Genomic DNA, 22,291 nt, shown 5'->3' with positions numbered 1-22,291 from the left:
CCAGGCATCATTTGGGGGCCGGGGGGGGGAGGCAAGGGGGGGAGGAGACGGGAACCAGCGGGACCGGAGGTACTTACCTCCGTCTTCTGCTTCCTCGCCTCCCTCCCGCGGGCCCCGCCCCTTGGAAGGCCAGGTCTACACCTGCAATGGAAAGTCGTGAGTAGACCTGGACTCCTCTGGAGGCCAGGTCTACCCATCCCTTTCCATTGCGTGGGTAGACCTGGCCTCCGAAGGAGTCCAGGTCTACTCACTCCTTCCCATTGCAGGGGTAGACCTGGACTCCGGAGGCCAGATCTACCCACCCCTTCCCATTGCAGGGGTAGACCTGGACTCCTCCGGAGGAAGGGAAGGGGTGAATAGACCTGGCCTCCTGAGGCCAGGTCTACCCCTGCAATGGAAAGGAGTGAGTAGACCTGGCCTCCTCTACCCCTGCAATGGGAAGTGGAGGTCCTCCTCTCCCGCGAGTATCGCGGGTCCCCCCCTTGTTATATATAAAGGAGGGAAGTCTAGTTGTGACATCGCTTAGGTTTAATGAGGAAGCTGCCTACTTCTCTTGGTTACCCCTGCTTTGATGAGGTATGGGATGCTAGGTGCTCCCTGTCTCGATGGAAGAATCTCACAATTGAAAGAGGCTACCTGAAGATCCACTAGAAGCTTCAGTCGCATTTAGCGTTCTCTTAATTTTATGGAACAGGCCAAGTCAGTGATAGTAGCTCAGTGGCTCAGGACCCACAGGTAGCTCTTCCACATGCTACTTGTGGTTCTTCTGAGCACTGTTCCCCAGTGTGGCACCTGCCTCATGCTTCAGGAAAGCGAGCAAAGCCATTCCCAGGTGAAGCTTGTGGCTGGCAGGCAAGAAACAGCTGGTGTTGGAGGACCTGATAAACTGCAAGCATCCCTCATGCCCGAGGTGGTGATAAATGTGGCTCTTTGGGTTGGTGGTAATTGTGAATGTGGCTCTCTGGGAGCCACAGAGTGAGTACCAACTAGGGCAAGTTAACAATGGCATTCTGGATCAGTCTCAGATTCAGTTCAGACACAAAGCCATACTACGGTTTAAACAAACCAACCGTGGGGTTACTTTGAACACATGAATGTGGGCTGTCACATTTAGTTAGTTAGGGGCTGTCAAACCAGGATCTGAAACCATGGTTTCAAATTAGTTTTTTAACCAGTTACCCTGAACTATGGTTTCAAGTGACACATGGACACAGACATCTTGGCTAACTCCTGCACTGCTGCCCGGCGACACTCGGACGGCACTTCCCAGGTACCGAGACGCCTGGCCAGAGCAAAGGAAATGGAACCAGCATTTGTTGTGGCAAACAAGGATCTGAGCAATTCATTTGTAAACCGAACTCTGGTTTCACAAATTAACCGTATGTTAAAATAAACCATGGTCTTATTTATTTTAAGGGTACATTTACTAGGTGTGGAACAGAAGGGACAGGGTGCCCTTGCTCTCACCTGCAGAAGACCTTCTCACCTTTCCAATGGCAACACATGCCATGTCGGGCTGTACTGACCAGATAAGGGCCCATCAGTTAAGGTGACCCAGGGTCAAAGGGCTTACCAGTAGGGTTGCCAGCTCAGGGTTGGGAAATACCTGGATATTTTGGGGTTGGGCCTGAGGAGGGTGGGGTTTGGGAAGGGACTTCAGTGGGGCATATAATGCCACAGAGTCCACCTTCCAAAGCAGCCATTTTTCCAGGCAAATTGATCTCTGTCAACTGGCGATTAGTTGCAATACCAGGAGGTCTCCAGGTACCACCTGGAGGTTGACAGCCCTACTCACCAGCCAACCTCATCCAAGTTCAACTAACGTGGGTCTTAAAAGCACATACCATATGTGCTACATCCTGAACACACTAGGAAAGAGGAGGGCAGGGGGAAGTTGTCTCTTATGGCACCGTTCCAAAGCAGAGTAGCACCCTTCTAAGTCTGTTGAAGTATATGGGCTTAGAAAGTTGTATAGGTAAAGGTAAAGGTTTCCCTTGCTCGGAAGCCAGTCGAATCTGACTCTAGGGATGTGGTGCTCATCTCTGTTTCCAAGCCGAAGAGCCAGCGCTGGCCGAAGACGTTTCCGTGGTCATGTGGTCGGCATGACTAGACGCCGAGGTGCATGGAACGCTGTTACCTCCCCACCGAAGCGGTACCTATTTATCTATTTGCAATGTCTTGCTTTCGAACTGCTAGGTTGGCAGGAGCTGGGGCCAGAGACAGGAGCTCACGCCGTCATGCAGCACACTCGGGTCTTGAACTGCTGAACTATCGACCTTCCTGTCTGCAGTTCAGCGTCTTAACCACTTGAGCCACCGCAGCCCCCGGAAAGTTGTATGCATGCACACAAAACCTTGTTTTTTTATTTGCATCGTAGCTGGAATCCTATGCAGACTTACACAGGAGCAAGTTCTGCTGAACGAAATGAGACTTCTGAGTAAACGTGCATGGATTTGGGGAAGTAAATGGCTTTAGGTACATTATGACACAGAGCTACTATGTTCTATGGATATAAATAACAAAAGCTTATGATATCGTACTGCAGTAGCTAGGCTTCTTTGAGCAAAAGAGCCTTTGTACACAGGAGACAACTTCCAAACAGGAGAGAATGCGATGCGGCAAATCCCATTGTATAAATTCAATGGTTAAACAGTAAGAGAAAATGTCCTAAAGGGATAATCTCATTTCAGCTTCACAGTACAGAAAGAGAGAGAGAGAGAGAGAAAAAAAAACTAAATTTTAAAAGGATAATTGACATAGCGAAATATCAAATGGACCCAGGCAGGTTTTATTGCCTAGAATTATATCAGAACGCTGTGAGAAAATCTGTCCTAATAAAACTTGCCCTGAAATTAAATTAAGAATCAGTATCTTAAACCACTAGTAAGCTTCAGGATTGGCCCTTATTCCAAGGGGTACAGGAATCTTAATTACACCGTCTCAAATCCAGTAAATTTAATCCACTTTATGCCAAAGTACATCCTCTTATGCATGTGGCAGTAACATCGATTTCCAGCGGGGGCGTTCCTGAAGACTGTGTTTCAAAGCCTGGGGGCTGGTCCACCTAATTAGCGGCCCGATTCTATGTTTGCTAACTCTGAAGAAAACCTTTCCTTATTAACTGGGACTGACCTTTCGGGGAATGCATTTACAGATTTCAGTCTGCATTTCAGGTTAAACCCTAGTAATTTAGTTTAAATCGAGTGGTGGATCAGGCTGTGCGTTTCACAGGCAGAGCATAAGGGGAAGAAGTGGCAGCTGGTGCAAATACAAGGGTGGGGAAAGCTTCCATAAATTGATGTCCGATGGGCTTAGAAAGGTGTAACTCTGTTTATGACAGCCCCGCAAGACCACTGGGTATTAGACGCCTACTGTAATGTATTAATGGAAATCCGTCACTACTTATGGTCAAGCTTTGCTATAAGAAAAAGAAGTTAAAAAAACTCATAAATAATTTAGAACATTAACAAAAATAATTTAGCAATTAACAATAAAGTGCATACAGTACTACAAATGAGATGGCGTGCTTCCAGATCTCATTCTGCATTATTCCACCGATCATCATCCCACGCGCCGGAAGGCCTAGCGACATGTCAGGTCCAGATCTAAGATCCAAGCATTCACTAGGATCATTGGTGGTAACAGTAAAGACTAACATTTTTTTTTTTATTCCAGCATAAGCTTTATGGTGGACTAGAGCCTGCTTCATCATGGGAAATGAGTGGCTTCATTAGGCAGACCTTTTATGTAGGAGTTAGTAAAAAAATAAGCAAAACAGCACGGTCAAGGGGCCTTCAAAGAGTGACATTTATAACATTTAAGTCCATCCCTGACCTGGAGGGGGTCAGCTAGCCCTTTCTTGTCAGATAACAGAAGCTAAGCAAGGTCAGCCCTGGTTAGAACCTGGAAGGGAGACAACCGAGGACGCCTACCGTCCCTTAGAGGAACGTTCTTAAACAGAGTGTCTTTCAAAGCCTCGGAAGTGACCTCAGCACGTCAGGGATGGGGCAACGCTCTACTTTTTGGGCAAAACTCTAGGGTAAAAATGGCTACAAACCATAGAGTTTTGCCCAGAAAGTAGAGCGTCACCCTTGACGTCGCCAATGTGATGATATTCCCACAGTGTTTTACTTCTGCGAAAGACTACTAGGAAATGCTTCCGCAAGCGAGTATAGCAGGGAGCAGCTGAATACTTCCTTTATGTGTTCTCTGCTTTATCATCTACAAGTCTAAGACTGCACGCCCAGACCATCAGTGACTGATAGACACTGGATGATAACTGCAGCAACTCTGCCTGGAGATCTTCAGGAGGTGCTTGCAAGGCCTGCCTGTTTGCCAGGGCTTTTGAGGGGGTCTGAACATTAGCAGAACCCCAGGAACTTTTCGGGGTGGGACATGGGTAAGCCTCATGGTGACTGATGCTGCAATGTCACTTCCAAGTACGTACATTATGGCGACACTCTAGAAATCCCCCAAATTGCTATGGTAAAACCATAGAAATTAAGGGAGGGATGGGGAGGGAGGCTTGCTATTTATCACTGGTTTTAGCTCGGGATGTTTTAACTATTATTATAGGCTGCCTTGAACAAAGAGGAAAGGTGGGATATAGATGCTTTAATAAACAAACAAACAAACAAACAAACAAAGACTTGCATACAGAGGCTTATCATAAGATCCAGCAAAGGGCCCATCTAGTCTAGCATCCCGCTTGCAATAGTGGAAAGTAGGGTTGCCAACTGTCTGCTGGCAACCCCAGGAGCTTTTTGGGGTGGGACATGGGGGTCATAGTGACCGATGTTGCAATGTCACTTCCAAGTATGATGACACCCAAGGAATAGGTAAAACCATAGAAATTTGGGAAACTGCTGGAACGTTGGGGAGCGGTGGCACAGAGGATTTATCCTCTGGTTAACATCTGAACTGAACAGAGTTGCTGTCAGTTCTAGCCCGTGCTGGTGTGAGCTACCAGTCTTGTCCCCAGCTCGCTGTCCACCCAGCAGTTCGAAAGCTTTGGCGAGTAGATAAAATGGGTACCACTCCTTAGAGAGGGTGGGCACACTAAACCCCCGTAGGGGAGGTGTTAGTCGGCGAATGGAATGTCCAGCTCATAAACCTGATAAAAAGACCTCTTCGGCATTTCCATCATGTGGCACACTCGGGTCTCAAACTGCTGAACTACCGACCTTCCAAACTGCTGAACTACTGACCTTCAGTGTCTTAACCACTTGAGCCACTGCAGCTCCTTGCTGGGGAGTAGGGGTGAGCATAATAATAATAATAATAATAATAATAATAATAATAATAATAATAATAATAATAATAATAATAATAATAATAATAATAATAATAATAATAATAATAATAATAATAATAATAATAATAATAATAATAATAATAATAATAATAATAATAATAATAATAATAATAATAATAATGCCGTGGTGGAAGTGACATAATGCTGTGATATGTGCAGCCACTCCCCCCCCATCTTGCTCCCATGGCACCACCAGGCAGTAGCAGGTGCTAAGACCCAGGGGGCAGGGAGAGGTCTCCTGCCATAGTGGCAGAGCTGGCACCCCTAGGCGCCAACAAGAGGCCTCCAGCTTAAACCCACAATTAAAGCCATAACCAGGGCACCAGAGTTCCCTCCCTTTTGCCCCTGGCATTTAGAAAAAATTATTGCCACAGTAACATGGAGGCTGCATTAATTCATTCAAAATATTTTTATCTTGCCTTGCTCCCAACAGGCCCAAGGGCACTACGGTTGGGGACACAAAATCTCCTGGACATTCCAGGCCCCAGAAACATCAAATTTGCGGTTACCAGGGCTAGGGCGTTCTTGGTGGCGGCTCCTACCTGGTGGAATGAGATCCCAGAAGAGATCAGGGCCCTGCGGGACTTGGTGCAGTTTCGCAGGGCCTGTAAAACGGAGCTCTTCCACCAGGCCTTTGAGTAGGAGCCACCACCACCATCATTACGCCATCATCATCATACTGCCATCGTCACCATCTTTCTATCTACGCCCCCCCTTATTGGTCCCGCAAATTGACCACCCCCAGAGCGGGGACTACTGGGGGTGCGAGACGTGCCTGGCAGAGGACAACGCTGTATGGAAGTATATTGTTGCTGCTATATTGATTGTTATTATTGTTGCTCGTTTTTAGTATTTTTAGAACCCCATCTTGAATGTTATAGTTAACTAATTTTGGAGCATCGTAAAGTAAATTTTAGTGTACTGTAGTTATTGTATTCTATATTATTCTGTACTGTTTTAATGTTTTAACTTGGGCATTCGTGCCCCTTGTGAGCCGCCCCGAGCCTTCGGGGAGGGCGGGATATAAATTTAAAGATAAATAAAAAAAATTAAAAAATATTCCAATAGTATTAAAAACTACATTAAAAACCGTCATAGTTCTCCACCGTTATCCATCTGACAGAGGGAGCTTTGACTCTCGCAAGCTTACACCCTGAGAATCTCGTTGGTTAATCTAGCTGTCACACAGTTATCCATAACATCAATAAAAGTATTGCCCACAGCAGGATGGCTACAGAAGCATAAGTCTTCATCTTCAACACAGAGCCCATAAAATCAGCTGAAACCCCTGTGGAATAAAATGGCTTTATGTCCCCCCCGGCCCCCCCCCCCCGACAACGCTGTAATGATGGTGCCCTCCTGACTTCTTCGGGCATGCCATGTTATATGGTCGGAGCTCTGACTGAAAAATCCCAAACGAGGGTGGATGAACAGCAAATGATCCTAAGGTGTGGGACAGAACAGAGACACTTCTCAGAGTAGTCCAATCAACATATGATTCCTATGGAAAGATATGACCACAACTAATGGCTATTGATAGACCGACCTAGGAATTTGTTTAGTCTTTCCTCCATCACCCTGTCTTGTGGCTTATAATTATAGGTGGCGTAAAGAAGCACACTTACATTAGAGTTGGCCGGTGCCACTGTGTTGTCCTGTTGTTATGGTTGACATAGTAGGTACGCCCAAGATTGTCCACTTTTTCTTCCCATCCAGGAGGTAAGGGAGGGGTTGGTAACTCTTCCTGGCGCTGAGAGGCAGAATCATTGGAGTCCACCACCTCCCAGCCATGCTTCAAAGGGGGGGGGAGAGAAAAGGAAAGGTTAATTCTAATGCACGGCAGCCTATGTATCTGCAGGTCCATCATGCAACTAAAACACAGGTGCTTTCCAAAGATGAAACTACACATAACAAAGTGGCAGGTGTTGACATTATCATACATTTATTTGCAGTGAGCTGTTCTCTCAGTACAAAAGAGTTTGAGGTCGGAGTGGACTGATATATTGACAAGCTCATGTGGAGGACTAAAAATGGGGATGGGACATTGCTCAGTACCTGAGCATCTGCTTTGCGTGCAGAACATCCCAGGTACAATCCACAGCAGGTCCAGTTTAAGAGCTCAGGGAGTAGGTGATAGGAAAGACCTCCACCTGAGAACCTGGACAGCCACTGCAGTTCTCAGCAGACAATATTGATCTTGATACACCAATGTCTTGACCCAGTATATACAAGGGTGAGTCAAATGAAAACCTTAAAATGGCGATAACATTTAGAAACACTGCACCATTGTCTGTAAGCTGGCAGTATTTTTACCAATGACATAAGGAATTTACCAATGGCCCACTGGGAAATTTCCTTCTAAGTTGTGGCCAGTCCACCCCTGGTTCACAATGCTACACATTAGAACTGAGCTTTGGGAAGACAGTGGACTAAGTTGCTTCTTTCTGCTAGATTTTTATCCCACTCTCCTCCAAGGAACTCAGGGTGTTCTCCCTGCCCCCATTTTATCTCACAGCAACCCTCTGACATAGGTTAGGAACAAGAGAGTGACTGGTCCAAAGTCTTTTTTGAGCTTTTTTGACATTTTTTTTCTTAACAAACGTACCAGTTGCACACACACAATATACGAGGGTGAATCAAATGAAAACCTTAAAATGGCGATAACATTTAGAACACCGCCCCATTGTCTGTAAGTTTTTTACCAATTTAATTATTTTATTTATTTATCTTTCAACTTTCTATTCCGCTCGAACCCCCAGGGGGGTCTCTGAGCGGCTTACAGTTAATCGCTTATCCCTACCTATGGCCACAAATACTGGGGATGGGCACTGTCCTACCAGCTCCCTGTGGAGGTCTTTGTTGATCTTCTTCCCCCCAGTCGGCTTGTCGGCTCGGCTTTTTCTGGCTTCCGGCTCTCACTTCCTCCTTCTCCTCACGGTCTTCCGGTGGTGGATCGGCAGGCCCCTCTGGCGCAGGTACGCGCCGGTGCGGCTCCGGCTCCGTCCGCTTAGGCACCGCCACGCCTGCGCCTTCCACGAACCTCGCGTCTCCTGGCTCTGCCTCTCCGCTGCGTCCAGTCCACCGTGGATGTTACACTCGGTCGCCATCTTTTTGCCGCTCTGCCGTTCACCACTCGCCACCGACACTCCACAAACCCCCTCGACGGGGGAGGGTGCTCCCTACCTTCTAAGGTAGGTACCCAATTTATCTACTCGCAGTTTTTGATGTTAATTCCTGCTTTCGAACCGCTGGGTTAGCGGGAGCTGGGACAGGGGCCAGGTGCTCATTCTGGCCGCGGTGGGTTTCGAACAGCTGTAGCAGCTGTTCGTAGATGTTACTAGCAGGCGTTATAGCCACCTGCGCCACCGCTCCCTTATGACATAAAGAATGTCCTACAGGTGGCAGCAGAGTGCAGACAAGCAACACACCGTCACAGTAGCTTGGTGTAAAGATGGCTGCCTCACTTGAGACATGCCCCAAAGAGGAGCAGTGTTTCGTCATCCGCTTTTTGAGTAGTGAAGGAGTGAACTTGCTACTCCACTTGTACACTTGCTGCAGTGACAGACATGCATCACCATATTGCAACTTCATTTGTTGATGAATTGCAGTAGATTTCACTCCTTCACTACTACAGACTACACACTACAGACAATGGCGCGGTGATTCTAAATGTTATCGCCATTTTAAGGTTTTCATTTGATTCACCCTCGTATATTGTGCGTGTGCAACTGGTACGTTTGTTAAGAAAAAAAATGTCAAAAAAGCTCAAAAAAGACTTTGGACCAGTCACTCTCTTGTTCCTAACCTATGTCAGAGGGTTGCTGTGAGATAAAATGGGGGCAGGGAGAACACCCTGAGTTCCTTGGAGGAGAGTGGGATAAAAATCTAGCAGAAAGAAGCAATTTAGTCCACTGTCTTCCCAAAGCTCAGTTCTAATGTGTAGCATTGTTAACCAGGGGTGGTCTGGCCACAACTTAGAAGGAAACTTCCCACTGGGCCACTGCCCCAAAAGGACACTGGGGGCCAGAAGCAAACGAAGCCAGGCCCCAGCAATTCTGCCAATGCCTCAGACCCCCTCGCCAGCAATCACAATTAGGGCCAGCTTTCTGTCTCTTCCTGTACTGCTGCCAGTTTGGGCGAGAATGCAATGGGAGAGCTACTGCCTATTGGTGGCCCCATCGAACTGAGAACTGGCTTGTAGAGCTGCATGGGACCACTCAACTGGGCTCGCTCCAGGGCCAACAGAGTAATTCTGTGCTGGAACTTTGACGCGACAGCCTAAGAAGGAATTCCATGTTTGCTTCATATCCCGGAACTGATACTTATTCACTTAGTTTGAAAACAATGCTTCATTTCTAATTGCCATCCCAGAGAATGAAGACTGAAATAGCTCATAGCTGATTCACTCATCATATGATAACAAGACACCATTTCCAAAAGAAGCATGCTCCAGTTCTTGTGGCTGATTCACACAACGCTTTTAAATGCATTACAGCGTGGGTTTGTTTGGCTTGCGACGTGTGATGAATTGAGGAGAAAGCGGTCACCCTACGGCTCACCGTGCCCACAGTGAAGTTACGGGTATTCAGCTGTGTGGTGAACCATGATCCAGAAGTACAGTGAAGTGATCGGATGAAAGTTCTGAATGCCACGAACATATGAAGCTGCCTTCGCTACTGATTACGATGGAACAAGGGTTTGATTCAACACAAGGCAGCTTCATGTGTTCATGTAAATGACAAATCTGTCTAACCCATCCTAAGAAACAGAGAGTTGCCTTGATGATCCAGTCCATCTGTTCCAGAAATCTCTAGCGATGGTTCTTTGCTGTCTGTTTTCCCCAGCTATATGCTATGAAGGTTGGAGGAAACATTATGCTTCCTCTAAGACAGGTATATACTGCTCAACAGTGGGACCATGGCTCAACGGTAGAACATCTCCTTGGCACGCAGAAGGTCCCAGGTTCAATCCCTGGCATTTCCAAAATAAAAGGACCAGGAAGTAGGTGATTTAGATCACCTACTTCCTGGTCCTTTTATTTTGGACACCCCCACCCGGCACTAGTCTGAGTAGACAATACTGATGTTGCGGGCCAATTATCTGATTCAGTATAAGGCATCTTCATGTGTGTGCCCACCTGGACTGTGATCTCAGCTCACTTTCATTTCTAAGCGATACGAGCTATCAAGTTGCTAGATTCCTAGCATGCCTACCACCATTATTTCAGGAAAAGAAGTTTCAGAGGGTAACTGTGTTGGTCTGTAGAGGAATGGCTAGATGAGTCCAGTAGCACCCTCAAGACTTTTTGAGGTGTAAGCTTCTGAGAGTCGAAGTTCCTTTCCTCATAACATTGACAAAGGGAGCTCTGACTCTCGGAAGCTTATACCTGAAAAGTCTTTGTGGTCTCGAAGGTCTCAAATCTAGCTGTAATCAAGAAAATTGGAAACACCTCAGATTAAAAGCTGCTTACCTCAGAGTCCTCCCTCTGGTCATTGTCCTCATCTTGGCCACCGTTCTTTGGCATGTAGGCCATCTTTAGCCTCAAAAAACCCTTTACCCGAGATTTGTGGCTAACGGGAATAAAACAATTGTAAACACAGATGAGCTACATAATGGTTTTGTGTGCTAGAAAGGAAGGTTTTTTAAAAATAAGGGTGGGTGGGTGGGTGGGTGGAAAGACAGACAGACAGACTCACTCACCTTCTTGGCCTGAGAAGGAAATCTTTAAATGTGTAAGGCCGTTCCATAGTTGGGTCTTCTGTCTATTGATACAATAATAAAATTAAGTCAGTAAAAATACTCGAAAACACATTATTGTATGCCTGGCAGAGGTTCCAAGGGAGCTTCGAACAAAATTTTCCGTCCTTAAAACAGACTCTGCCTCTATTGGCAAGTGGAGTGAATTGTCGACTGGACTTTCCCACTAGGTGTCACCCTCAACACCGTTATCGAGGCAACCAACCAACCAATGTCCTGGTGCAGAAAAATACTTGGAAGGTAGGAGCACTCAGAGATGCAAAAAGAGAGAGAGAGAGAGAGAGAGAGAGAGAGAGAGAGAGAGTGGTAGAAAATTTTTGAGAGAGAGAGAGGGAGAGAGAGAGAGAGTTGTTTAAAAAACATCTTGCTACGAAATAATAATGTAACCCCAATGCCAGAGTCTACTCTCTTCTTTATTTGTTTGCTTCACAAATGTACTTCTAGTATGCACAGAAGAGTCAGGTTTTGTACTATGTACATTTACCTCCCTTCCCGTACACACCCAGACATTAGCACAGTGAGAAGTACGGAAAAAGAAGAAGAAGAAGAAGAAGAAGAAGAAGAAGAAGAAGAAGAAGAGATTGGATTTATACCCTGCCCTTCACTACCCAAGGGAGTCTCAGAGTGGCTTACAAACTCCTTTCCCTTCCCCTCCCCAAAACAGACACCCTCTGAGGAGGTGGGGCTGAGAGAGCTCTTGATAGAAACTGCTCTTTTTCAAGAACCCCCCTGACAGAAGTATGGCTTGCCCAAGGTTATCCAGCCAGGTGAAGAGTGACAGGGAGAGGAGAAGCCCGTCCCATCCTCCCCTCCCCTCTGAATTGCCTGGAGGCTGGCAACCATACTGTGATTTGTGACCTGACGCTGCAGGGTATGGACACACAGTGAGAGTCCAGCAGGATTCTGAGATGAAATGCTGTACTGCTATATGTCTATTGTCCTAGCTGTAAGAGTATCCATTTAATGACATTGCACCTTAAAAATTCAGAGTCAAACACTGTAGCAAAGGGAGAGACAATCTAAATGGAAGAGTTACCTTTCCAGCAATGTGGGAACTCAGCTCTGAGAGGTGCCAATTAGTGTGATGATCGCAGCCAGCGGTGCAATTGCTGCATCCGCAAAGTTCTGTACTGCTGGCAAACTACCAGGTAGATTATTACGTTTCAAATATTAGCCTGAGTGCCTTGTACCTTGCAACATTCCACGACCCAAGAATTATCAGTGTGAACTGGCAAAGCACTAAAACATGGTCCTAAATGTATGTACGTGTCTTTTGCATTCGTTGTCGCTTGTTAAAACAGGGGAGAGGGAAGTCACAAGATTTAGGACGGGTCACTTGCATGGGCGCTTGATGTCTGTGGGTGCATCCTGCCTTAGGCCTAGGGGGTTGGGGTAGATGGTTTGCTGGTTCTTTCTGGGCCCCTGACTCTGTCAGAGTTTTGGGTTTACTTGGGGTCTTGCCATTTGCTCCAGTTCTGCAAGCAGAAATCTGCAGCTCTCACTGTATAGATCCTCCCTTATCTCTACACCTACTTCCAGATGCCACAACTGCCTATAGATAAAAGCAGCATTATTTCTGGAGCAATAGAGGGTTAAAATAAAATGGTGCACAGTCTCTCAGAACACCCCTAAGCCATGGGCTCTTCCAACATCATCGCTTTGCATTCACGAAAGAGCAGCACAGCAAGCAGTCTGAGCCCTGCTTTTGCTCGATATTCTAAAAACTAATGAAACCCACAACTTTTAAGTTTATCTTACTGCATTCTTAAAATCCGTGCGCCGCTTTGAGTCTCAGTGAGAAAGACAGACCATAAGAAAGTAAATAAATCAATTCAAAAAGCTCACGGCAACGTAACGATCCAACAGCCTGTTCAACTTATGAAGCCGTTACAATGCTTCCATTCAACGTCAGCATTCCTCTGAGGAAATCCAAGAAACTTTCAGTCCTCAGATCACTCCAAGGATTTTTAGTTTGTAGAGGAGATTCTGTAGACATAGACCCTTAGTCACATGGGATGTCTAGCTACAGGTTTGTTCTCGCCCAGTGCTGATCTGATTTTTCACTGATTGGTGTGTTCACTTTGAAAATGATCCTATCGGTGAGGCAGAACTCACTGCCGAAACCCCCCCCCCCCAAATCAGGCAACTGAAGAGAAATCTAAGCTGCCCAGGTTGCTTCATGGGGAACAATTTCTTAACCACGGAACGATGAAGCTCACAGCAAATGTGCAATACTACTTTCTTAACACTAAACATATTTAGAATCAAGAACTTAGTTAAACTATATGGTCTGACATATTTATGAAAATCAGAATCATAGAATCACAGAATCAGAGAGTTGGAAGGGGTCCTACAGCAACCCTCTGCTCAATGCAGGATCGGCCTAGAGCATCCCTGACAAGTGTTTGTCCAGCCGCTGCTTCAAGACTGCCAGGGAGGGGGAGCGCAAAACCTCCCGAGGCAGCGGATTCCATTGTTGAGCAACTCTTACTGTCAAAATGTTTTCCCTAATATCCAGCCAGTACCTTCCCACCCTTAATTTAAACCCATTATTAGAAGTACAATGCCCCAGCGTTCTACACATAAAACGACTGATATACTCAGCATTAGACAGAAACAGAGCTTTAAACTGGGACACACTATGCTATAGGGTTTCCAGGCCCCACTGGCCACCAGTGGGGAGGTTGCAAGATCAAGGTTGGGAAACTCCTGGAGACTTGGGGGTGGAGCCTGGAGAGGACAGGTACCTCAGTGGGATAAAGTGCCGTAGAGTCCACCCTCCAAAGCATCCATTTTCTCAAGGGGGACTGATCTTTGCAGGCTGGAGATGAGCTATCATTCCAGGGGATCCCCAGGTCCCAACTGGAGGCTGGCACCCCTACTATGCTAAGTTATCACCCGGCACGCAGAAGGTTACAGGTTCAATCCCTGGCATCTCCAGTAAAAAGGACCAGGTAGTAGGTGATTTGAAGTACCTCCGCCTGAGGACCCTGGAGAGCTGCTGCCAGTCTGAGTAGACAGTACTGACCTTAATGGGCCAATGGTCTGATTCAGCATAAGCAGGGGTCATTTCGTAGAAAAAGAGCTAGGGGAACTCATTAGCATAACTCATTAGCATATGCCACACTCCCTGACATCACCGGAAGTGTGTCATAAAGCCACACCTCCGGACATCACCGGAAATGTGTCATAAGGCCACAAACCCCACCCCCAACGGTCCTGGCCGCCGGTGCCGGCCTTGCAGCTCCACTGCCGAGCCCCATGAGGGGCCCGGCGGTGGACCTGCAAGGCCGGCAGGAGTGCAAGGAGCCGGAAGCGGGGCGGCCGGAAGCAGGGGGCGTGGCTTCGTCATGTGCCCCGCCCCCTGTACCTCACCCGGGGGAACTGTGTTCCCCCGCGTTCCCCCCCCGAAATGACCTCTGAGCGTAAGGCAGATTCATGCGTGTTCGATGCGAACCACAACGGTTAAGGAGGGAAAGATCCCGCAGCCCTTTAATGGTGTTTAAGGTCACTGGCCTGATTTCTATCACTCTGCTTAGCAAAGTCTGAAGCCTTCACTTTCTAAATACTAAAGCTACTACTACTACTAAGTGATTTTTCTGCTCAGTGAAAAGGCAAGGAGAGAACAGATGTAGTATCTGGCTGTATGGCATGGCTGATGTACGTATGGCCCTGACCTGGATAGTCCAGGCTAGCCCAATCACGTCAGATCCTGGAAGCTAGGCAGGGTCAGCCCTGGTTAGTATTTGGATGGGAGACCACCAAGGAAGTCTGCTAAGCCAAGTAATGGCAAACCACCTCCGAATGTCTCTTGCTTTGAAAACCCTCGGGGGTTGCCCTAAGATAGCTATGGCTTGACAGCACTTTACACAGTACTAGCCACACCCACCCACCCCACAAGTATTTATCCATTTGACAAAACACTATCTCCCCTCACCCCTCACTATATGTGCCCCTGGGAAGACACAGGATTGGATCATACAGAAGCTCTTCACAAGCACAACAATCCTTTGGCAAGTGGTAGTGCTAAAATGACTACTCCCTGTTTACTTGAGCTACATGAAAGCAGCTGTTTCTCCATTATCTTTATTTTTTGTATTTATTTATTTCTCAAATTTATAACCCGCCCTCCCAGCCAAGGCTGGCTCATGCACAAGACACAGAGCAAGGTATTTCTTCTGCTACAGTTTCAAAAACCAAAGTAAACGAAATCATGTGAACCACTGGTTAGGGACTGTGGCTCAGTGGTAGAGCACCTGCTTGGCATGCAGAAGGTCCCAGGTTCAATCCCTGGCATTTCCAGTTTACAGGATCAGTTAACAGGTGATGTGAAAGACCTCAACCTGAGACAGCTGGACAGCCAGTCTGAGGACCAAGGATCTGACGGAGTATAAGGTTGCTTCATGTGTTTGTTCATCAATTGTATATTCCATTGCTCCACATGCACAATGTTGTTTTGTTAAAAACTGCATTCAAACACTATGCATTGCATCAAAAGACGAGCCACTTAAGTTGGAAGAAGACTTCCTCCGGCCTATGGTAGAATACTACCCACTATATTTTTAACAATACCTCTTAATTAACCTTACACTACACAGATCCCTGGTATAAATCATCGGCATGCATCCTACCACTCCACCGAGCAAACTGTGAAGCCTTCCTCCAGCCTGAGGGGACTTCCACCAACTTAAGTGGCTCTTCTGTTGGAGGAAGAGCTCTTTAGGGTGGAAAAAGGCTCTTTAGGGTAGAAAAAGGCTTCTTAGGTTTCTACGGAAAGATATGTGCCATTATTTCTCTGGCAGAAAATACTTTCTTCCCAACAACAATTCATCTCAACTTGTACTCATTCAAGAGCTGTTATTTATAAATAAATAAATAAATATTTATGAACAGGCAGGGCTTCAAATATTCTTTCCATATTTCACTGTGGAAAACATGCTGAAATAAAGATCAATTAACACTTAGAGGGGAATTATGAAGTTGCTAAGAGGTCTAAATAGGCAAGTCCCATTGAAGGCACTGGATAGTGTTTAGCCTACAGCAAAGAAGATGAAAATATTGGCAGTGTTCAAATATTTATAAGGATGTTGGATTGGAGATGGCAAAATTTATTTATTCTATTTAGGGTTCAGTAAGAAGCAGTCGCCTGTATCCTACCACTCTACCTAGCCAAGTTTCTTCCAGACTATACTACTGTATATAGTATATATGATCTGTTTGCTATATGTTATCTTGCTATCACTACATTGCTTTCTACCCAAGTAATTTCATTTTTTGACACTGTAAACATACCGTATCAGTATTATCTAATTCTCAGCATGGCCAATTCAGTGGATACTTAAATCCAGAGACTGGAGCCAATGACCATTAAGACAGTTCTTTCTAGAAACCTGAAAATGCCCCAGGTGTGCAGAGGGAGGGGGGGTTGAAATCCAAAAACAAACAAGGAAGAAAACATTGGGAAGTTTTTTTTAAAAGCCAAATAATAGAAGCAGCACCGGTAGCTTTAAGAAATAAATGTCCTCAATGGCTGTTGCTAAGCAACCAGGCAATATTGCCAGGCTTCAAGCCCTGGTTTCTGTCAGTAAACGGCAAAGGGAAGTGGCAGGCAGCTTTCTAGGGCTCTTTCAGCCTTTGAGGGAGGACTCACTGGTGCCAGGCTCACCAGCAACCACCAGGTGACTTGCAAGAATCAACTAAGCCTGGCTACTCACTACTGTTCAACAGCAGCCACCCCATGAAAGCCAGTGTGGTATAGTGGTTAGAGTTTCAGATTAGGATCTGGGAGAACTAGGTTCAAATCTTTGCTCTGCCATGGAAGCTCACTGGGTGACCTTGGGCCACTTATACATTCTCAGCCTACCTCACCTCACAGGGTTGTTGTAAGGATAAAATGGAGGCAAGGAGAATGTTGTAAACTGCCTTAGGTTTCCATTATAGAGAAAGAAGAAGTATAAATGAAATACTAAATATAGCTGAAGATGGGGGAAGATAAGAGGTAGTTTGGTGGGTGGGTGCAAAGCTGAGAAGGAAGTAGGGGAAAGTGAGGATATGGAGGTTGCCAGGAGAAGGGAAAGCGGGAACAGTATGGAGAAGAGGATACCGGGGAAAATAAGGTGCCCTTGCAAGTCCTTGTGGGTTCTCTATTGTGGAACTGGGTCTAGAAGCCAGCATTGCACAATTGGACCATAATTTTCCTAGGTAGAGGTTGCTGGGGGGAGGGAAGGATGAAAAGCTAAAGACAGGAGGCAGATAAAGGTACACTGGTTGGTGAGCGGGAAGGAGAGAAGGAAGCAGGACAAGGTTATCAGGGCTTTCAGGGCAGGGAAAGTGACAATAGTGCAGGAGGGGGAAATGATTCCCCCCATAAGACCTTGCGAGTCCCCTGATTTCTTTGTTTCAGATTTCTGTAATCCTAGTCCTATTACTTTGTTTATCAGATGCCTCGTTCTATTGAATGCCCTGATTTACACTGTGTAATCTGCCTGGAGTCTGAATGAGAAAGGTGGACTATAAGTAATGTAAATAAATAAACCTCCCTCCAAATTAAGCAGCTCTTCTTCCAGAAGTGCCATTTATCACCTTGAATCCAGCCACAAGAGCATCATTCCTGTTCTCCCCCCACCCCGCCACACACCCTGCTGGCTGACTGTGGGGCAAGACAGGAGGCAGAAATTGGTGGAATTCACAGTCCCAGTTTCCAGAAATGGAACAGCTGTTCTGTCAGACAGCCTGCATGGCTGGATACGTGCCATCATTTTTTAAAAAAGAAGAAGAAGAAATAATTAGGCTTTAAACTTTGGTGTGCACCATGGTAGGATGCAGTTCAGTGAGTTTAAATTTCAGAAAATTAGATTTGGGTTAAACATCGGGGAAAACATTTTAATATGAGGGATGTTTAAGTAAGTTGCATAATCCACTTTCCTGGCAGGGTTCAAGGAAAGTCTATTAGGAGATAATGGGTTGGATCCTACAAGAATTTCCACTCGATCTTGTCTGACTCCCCTCTTCACTGTAGTCCCCCCTCATGTAACTTTTCTCCATACAGGTTCCATAATACCGGGGGGGGGAAATCCTCCTCAAAAGGGCCCTTCCTCCTTCTTTAATTGATATAATAGATGGCAGGATCCAGCTCAGTGTATGTACGAGTTTACAGCTGCTCCAAATCTAGATGATCAACACTTTTGCAAAGATATATCCCCAAAAGAAATGCATGCTTGCTGTTACTTGCAGGCATGATTATCTGAAGTCAGCGTAATGCAGCAGTTAAGGGAACACGCCAGGAAGTCCTTGGTTCAAATGCCACCTCATCCACAGACTCCCTGGGTGGCCTTATGGAAACATTTCTCTGTCCCAAGACTGGTTCACCCAACAGCATTTTGGAAAGGATCACACATGTAGATAAAGCATGTAAAGTGCTCTGAGTACTATGAGAAAGCGTAATAATAATAAATTAACAAGCATAACTAACTTGACTTAACACTGAACTTACTAAGCAAGCAAGCAAATTCAGCTTTGCTCTTTGGAATTTCTTTGGCAGTTTTGCTCTTACGCAAACAAACTGCAACGGACTGCAGCTAGCACTAATTAAGTCTATTGATTGCAATAAACATAATTAGTGGTTGCTCCCCACTTATACGATAACAGCAAACTGACAGCCTGGTGAGGCTCAACTTTCTGACTATTTCTCAAAATGGAAAGAACTAAACACCAAATCAGTTTAATGCTTGGAAATAAGTGTTTGGCAGAATTTCAACAGTCACTAAAGTGTGAGTGTGTGTGTGGGGGGGGAACTAGGTTAAAGAGAGAGGAGGGGTATACGGTCCAAACGTTCTCTGTGAAACAATTCAGATTTCCGCCCTCCTTAAGTTAACAACCTCTTTCATAAGGTGGTGGTGAGGATAATTGAGGTAAGAATTGTAATACACTTTGTACATCGAACTGAAATGATTCATTAGGGTAATAAAATGGCATACGCTGATTGAAGAAACTGGAAGGATTCCAGCTACGCTGTAAATTTTTAATGCTGTTACTTAACCCAAGAATGAAACTGCTCAGACATTTCTTTAAAACCTGTGCTACTTAAGCAAACAGACCGGGACAGCTGCACCAAAGACATATTAAAAGTCCCAGACAAAGATGAAATTATAGTGTTCAGGACACCAACAAAGCCAACCGAAAAAGGCTAGAAACAGTCTGGAATTGTTCTTCCTTTCCATTCGTTACTAGAAGGGGGAACTCGACGACCGGTCTGATCTGACACGTTGCGGTGGTCTTGTCTATCCCAAAACACTTGGCATCGGGTCCTGCCTCATAAGAGCATAAATAATACCAGGAAACACTGTAGAACTAGACAGCTGTGCCTATGGGGAGAAATTCCAAAACACTTTTTTCACGTATTATGTACTGGGAGTGGTAGAAGGCAACTAGCACGGACCCAAGCAAAAAGCAAAAGGGTTATTCGCTTTAGGAACAATGACCCACTTTTATTATTTTTATCATCATCATCATTTAGATTTTTTTATTATTTACTGGATTTCCTAGCTTGCACCCTTTGTTAGAATGTCTAGAAAACCATATAAGCAAACAGATTGTCTATGGAGGGAAGAAATGGTCTGCAAACTGGATGTTGACACACCAACTCTTTCTATTGGACAAGCGGGTAACACGTGAAACCAGCTCTCAGGAATTTGATATTTCCTTCCTCGGTGGCCCACCACAGACTTCCAGCCTCTTAGGGGCACTTACTCAAAGGTAAATACAAGCATCCTGGGTGGGGGGGGGAAGCAGCTGACGAAACTCAAGAGCAAGCCTTCTCTTGTGGGAACAGCTGCCTGGCAAGCAGTGAGCTACCTCCCTCTACTCTGCCCTTGGCTAATCCTATGCACCGCTCAGTTCATGGGAACATGTGAGACATATGGCAGTTAGAGGCTTAAGGGTACGCAAATGTGTACAACCCCTAGGGAGCAGGCAGCATCAGAAGCCTACAGCCTATCACTACTGCAACACCCCCTTCTTCACCAAGAATCCCTGCATGAGCAATAAAGCTCGTTGGGTGACCTCAGACTAGTAGTCCGTATCTTTCAGTCTGAACTCTCTGGGGTTGCTGTGAGGGGGGGAATGGGATAACCCCATCCATGCACACCGGCCTGAGCTCCTTGGAGTAAAGGTCGAATACAAATGCAAAAGAATGAACAACTGGGAGGAAAAAAGCAACAGACTATTTTTCTCCCTCTCTCCCTGCTTTTCAATACGGAAGACTAAGAGCACAATCCTATGCAGTCTAAACCTGTTGAAATCTACTCCAGTCTAAGCCTGTTGAAATCAATGGGATTAGAGGGGAGTAACTCTGGACAGGATGAGTCTGTAAACCTTTGCCTATTCCCCCCTCTCTCCCCAAAAATCAAATGAGTGTGTTCTTTTAAGGGAAAAAAAAAGCAAAATAGTCCCAATGATCCACCAAATTCAAACAGCAAGAATAACAGATCAGAAATGTTTAACAGAAATCCTCTGTATTTATGGAACTCCCATCCACAAGAAGTTTAAGGAGCAGTGCAAGACATGGGGATCCTAGTTGGGCTGAAAGGCGGCACACAAAGTACCTGGCAGCCAAAATGATAGAAACAGATGGGGGATTTTTCCTACCTGGGGCTTCGGTACAAGGAGGCATAGATGCTGATACCAGTAAAGGAAATAAATTCCTCGCTACACTAACGTTCCATCTTGATGCCAAGAAAAGTGGTTACATGACATTTGTGCTCGTGCGACCCTATATAATAGCATGGTGCTTGGGGGAGGGGAGGCAACAGTGGGAGGGCTCCTAGTGTCCTGGCCCCCCTGGTGGACCTCCTGATGGCACCTGGTATTTTTGGCCACTGTGCGACAGAGTGTTGGACCGGATGGGCCATTGGCCTGATGCAACGTTGGCTTCTCTTATGTTCTTATGTTCTCACAACCTCGACAACTCTTGATGGCCAAGATGAACTTAACTATGGCTCCGGTCACACGGGCCGGATATCGCGGGGGGGAGGCAAATTGCCCTGGCGCAGTTTGATCCGCGATTATACGATCAGACGCGCTGGCGGCACACCACGGGTCCTTCCCTCGGAGCAGGCGCGTAAACGAGGGGCCGGAGGGGAAAGCCGCGCGCCAGCGCAATCACACCACAGGCATCCGGAGGCATTCCGCGGCAAACCGTTTGCCAGTACTTTGGAGGTACTACTTTTTTATCGTGCATTTTCGACGGTAAGCCACGGGTTGGCCACGGCTGCGCTCCACTTCCCAGATGTTGGGGTGTGATCATGCACGGATAATCTGCCCACCACCCGTGGCTCTCCCGCGGCAAATTCACTGGGTGAACGGGGCCTATATAGTTTAGGGATGCAAGAGTGCATAGAATATACAGCTTTTACCTAAAAATCTAGGCAACTAGGGTTGCCACCTCTAGGTTGAGAAACACCTGGAGAAATTACTAGTTAGGGTTGACAACCTCCAGGTTGCACCTGGAGGTCTCCTGAAATAACAGTTGATCTCCAGGTGACAGAGTTCAGTCCCCTTGGAGAAAATGGCTGCTTTGGAGGGTGGACTCTATGCCATCATACCTGCTGAGGGCCCTCCCCAGGCTCCACCCCCCTGATCTCCAGGAACTTCCCAACCCAGAGTTGGCAACCCTATATAATAGCATGGTCAGTTACTCAGATTTATGAAGGTTCCTTTTCCCCCCACAGCAGGAACCAAGTAATGCGAAAATGTACCTTCAGCCTAATTTAGGTCTTCAGATGCTCTTAGCGGCTTCTTTCTTCAGGGACGTGTCAACAAAGCCCTCCTACCCAGATAGCTCCCACAGGGCCAAATTCTTAGCTAGCTTTCTTTAAAAGGCCTGCTCCACATGGAATCCCTTATTTGTCAGGAACATGGCCTATCTTTCTGTTTGGAACAGTTTTAAGAGAGTACATTTCACATTGAGAAGTTAAAATGTTCCACAGGGCAACAAAAAAATGTGCTTCACAAATGCTTTGAACAGGGAACTGGAAATGTTCTTTCTAGCAAGTCTTGAAAGTGTTTGTCCACGATTTTTTTTTTATGCTTCCTCATTCTGGCTGGTGAAGGAATCGGCTAAGCTCGAACACATATGTCTCACACACTAAAGAAGAACAGGGAATTATAAACTGTGTGAATCCTGTGAACAGTTTCAGATTTCCACCCATTTTAACAACTGTC

At 46.1% G+C, this 22,291-nt stretch overlaps 1 protein-coding gene across 9 annotated transcripts in view; it reads right to left on the bottom strand.

Annotated features, from left to right (window-relative positions):
* Positions 1 to 22,291, bottom strand: part of NEDD4L (neural precursor cell expressed, developmentally down-regulated 4-like, E3 ubiquitin protein ligase) — a 270,488-nt gene that overhangs the window by 86,951 nt on the left and 161,246 nt on the right. For 8 of the 9 annotated variants that reach the window (XM_015416887.1, XM_015416886.1, XM_015416888.1 and 5 more), the window contains 3 exons: positions 11,015 to 11,076; positions 10,785 to 10,884; positions 6,940 to 7,106 (listed from right to left, as the gene is read on the bottom strand). The exons of the other annotated variant lie outside the window; for it this stretch is intronic. In XM_015416887.1, the coding sequence (XP_015272373.1) occupies positions 6,940 to 7,106; positions 10,785 to 10,884; positions 11,015 to 11,061 (314 nt within the window). In that variant the 5' untranslated portion in view covers positions 11,062 to 11,076. The remainder of the gene's footprint in view (positions 1 to 6,939; positions 7,107 to 10,784; positions 10,885 to 11,014; positions 11,077 to 22,291) is intronic. 9 annotated transcript variants of the gene reach the window in all.

Source organism: Gekko japonicus, unplaced genomic scaffold (assembly GCF_001447785.1).
Source record: "Gekko japonicus isolate JY-2015 unplaced genomic scaffold, Gekko_japonicus_V1.1 scaffold278, whole genome shotgun sequence".
NCBI lineage: Eukaryota > Metazoa > Chordata > Lepidosauria > Squamata > Gekkonidae > Gekko > Gekko japonicus.
This window is presented reverse-complemented; position numbering and strand designations above follow the sequence as displayed.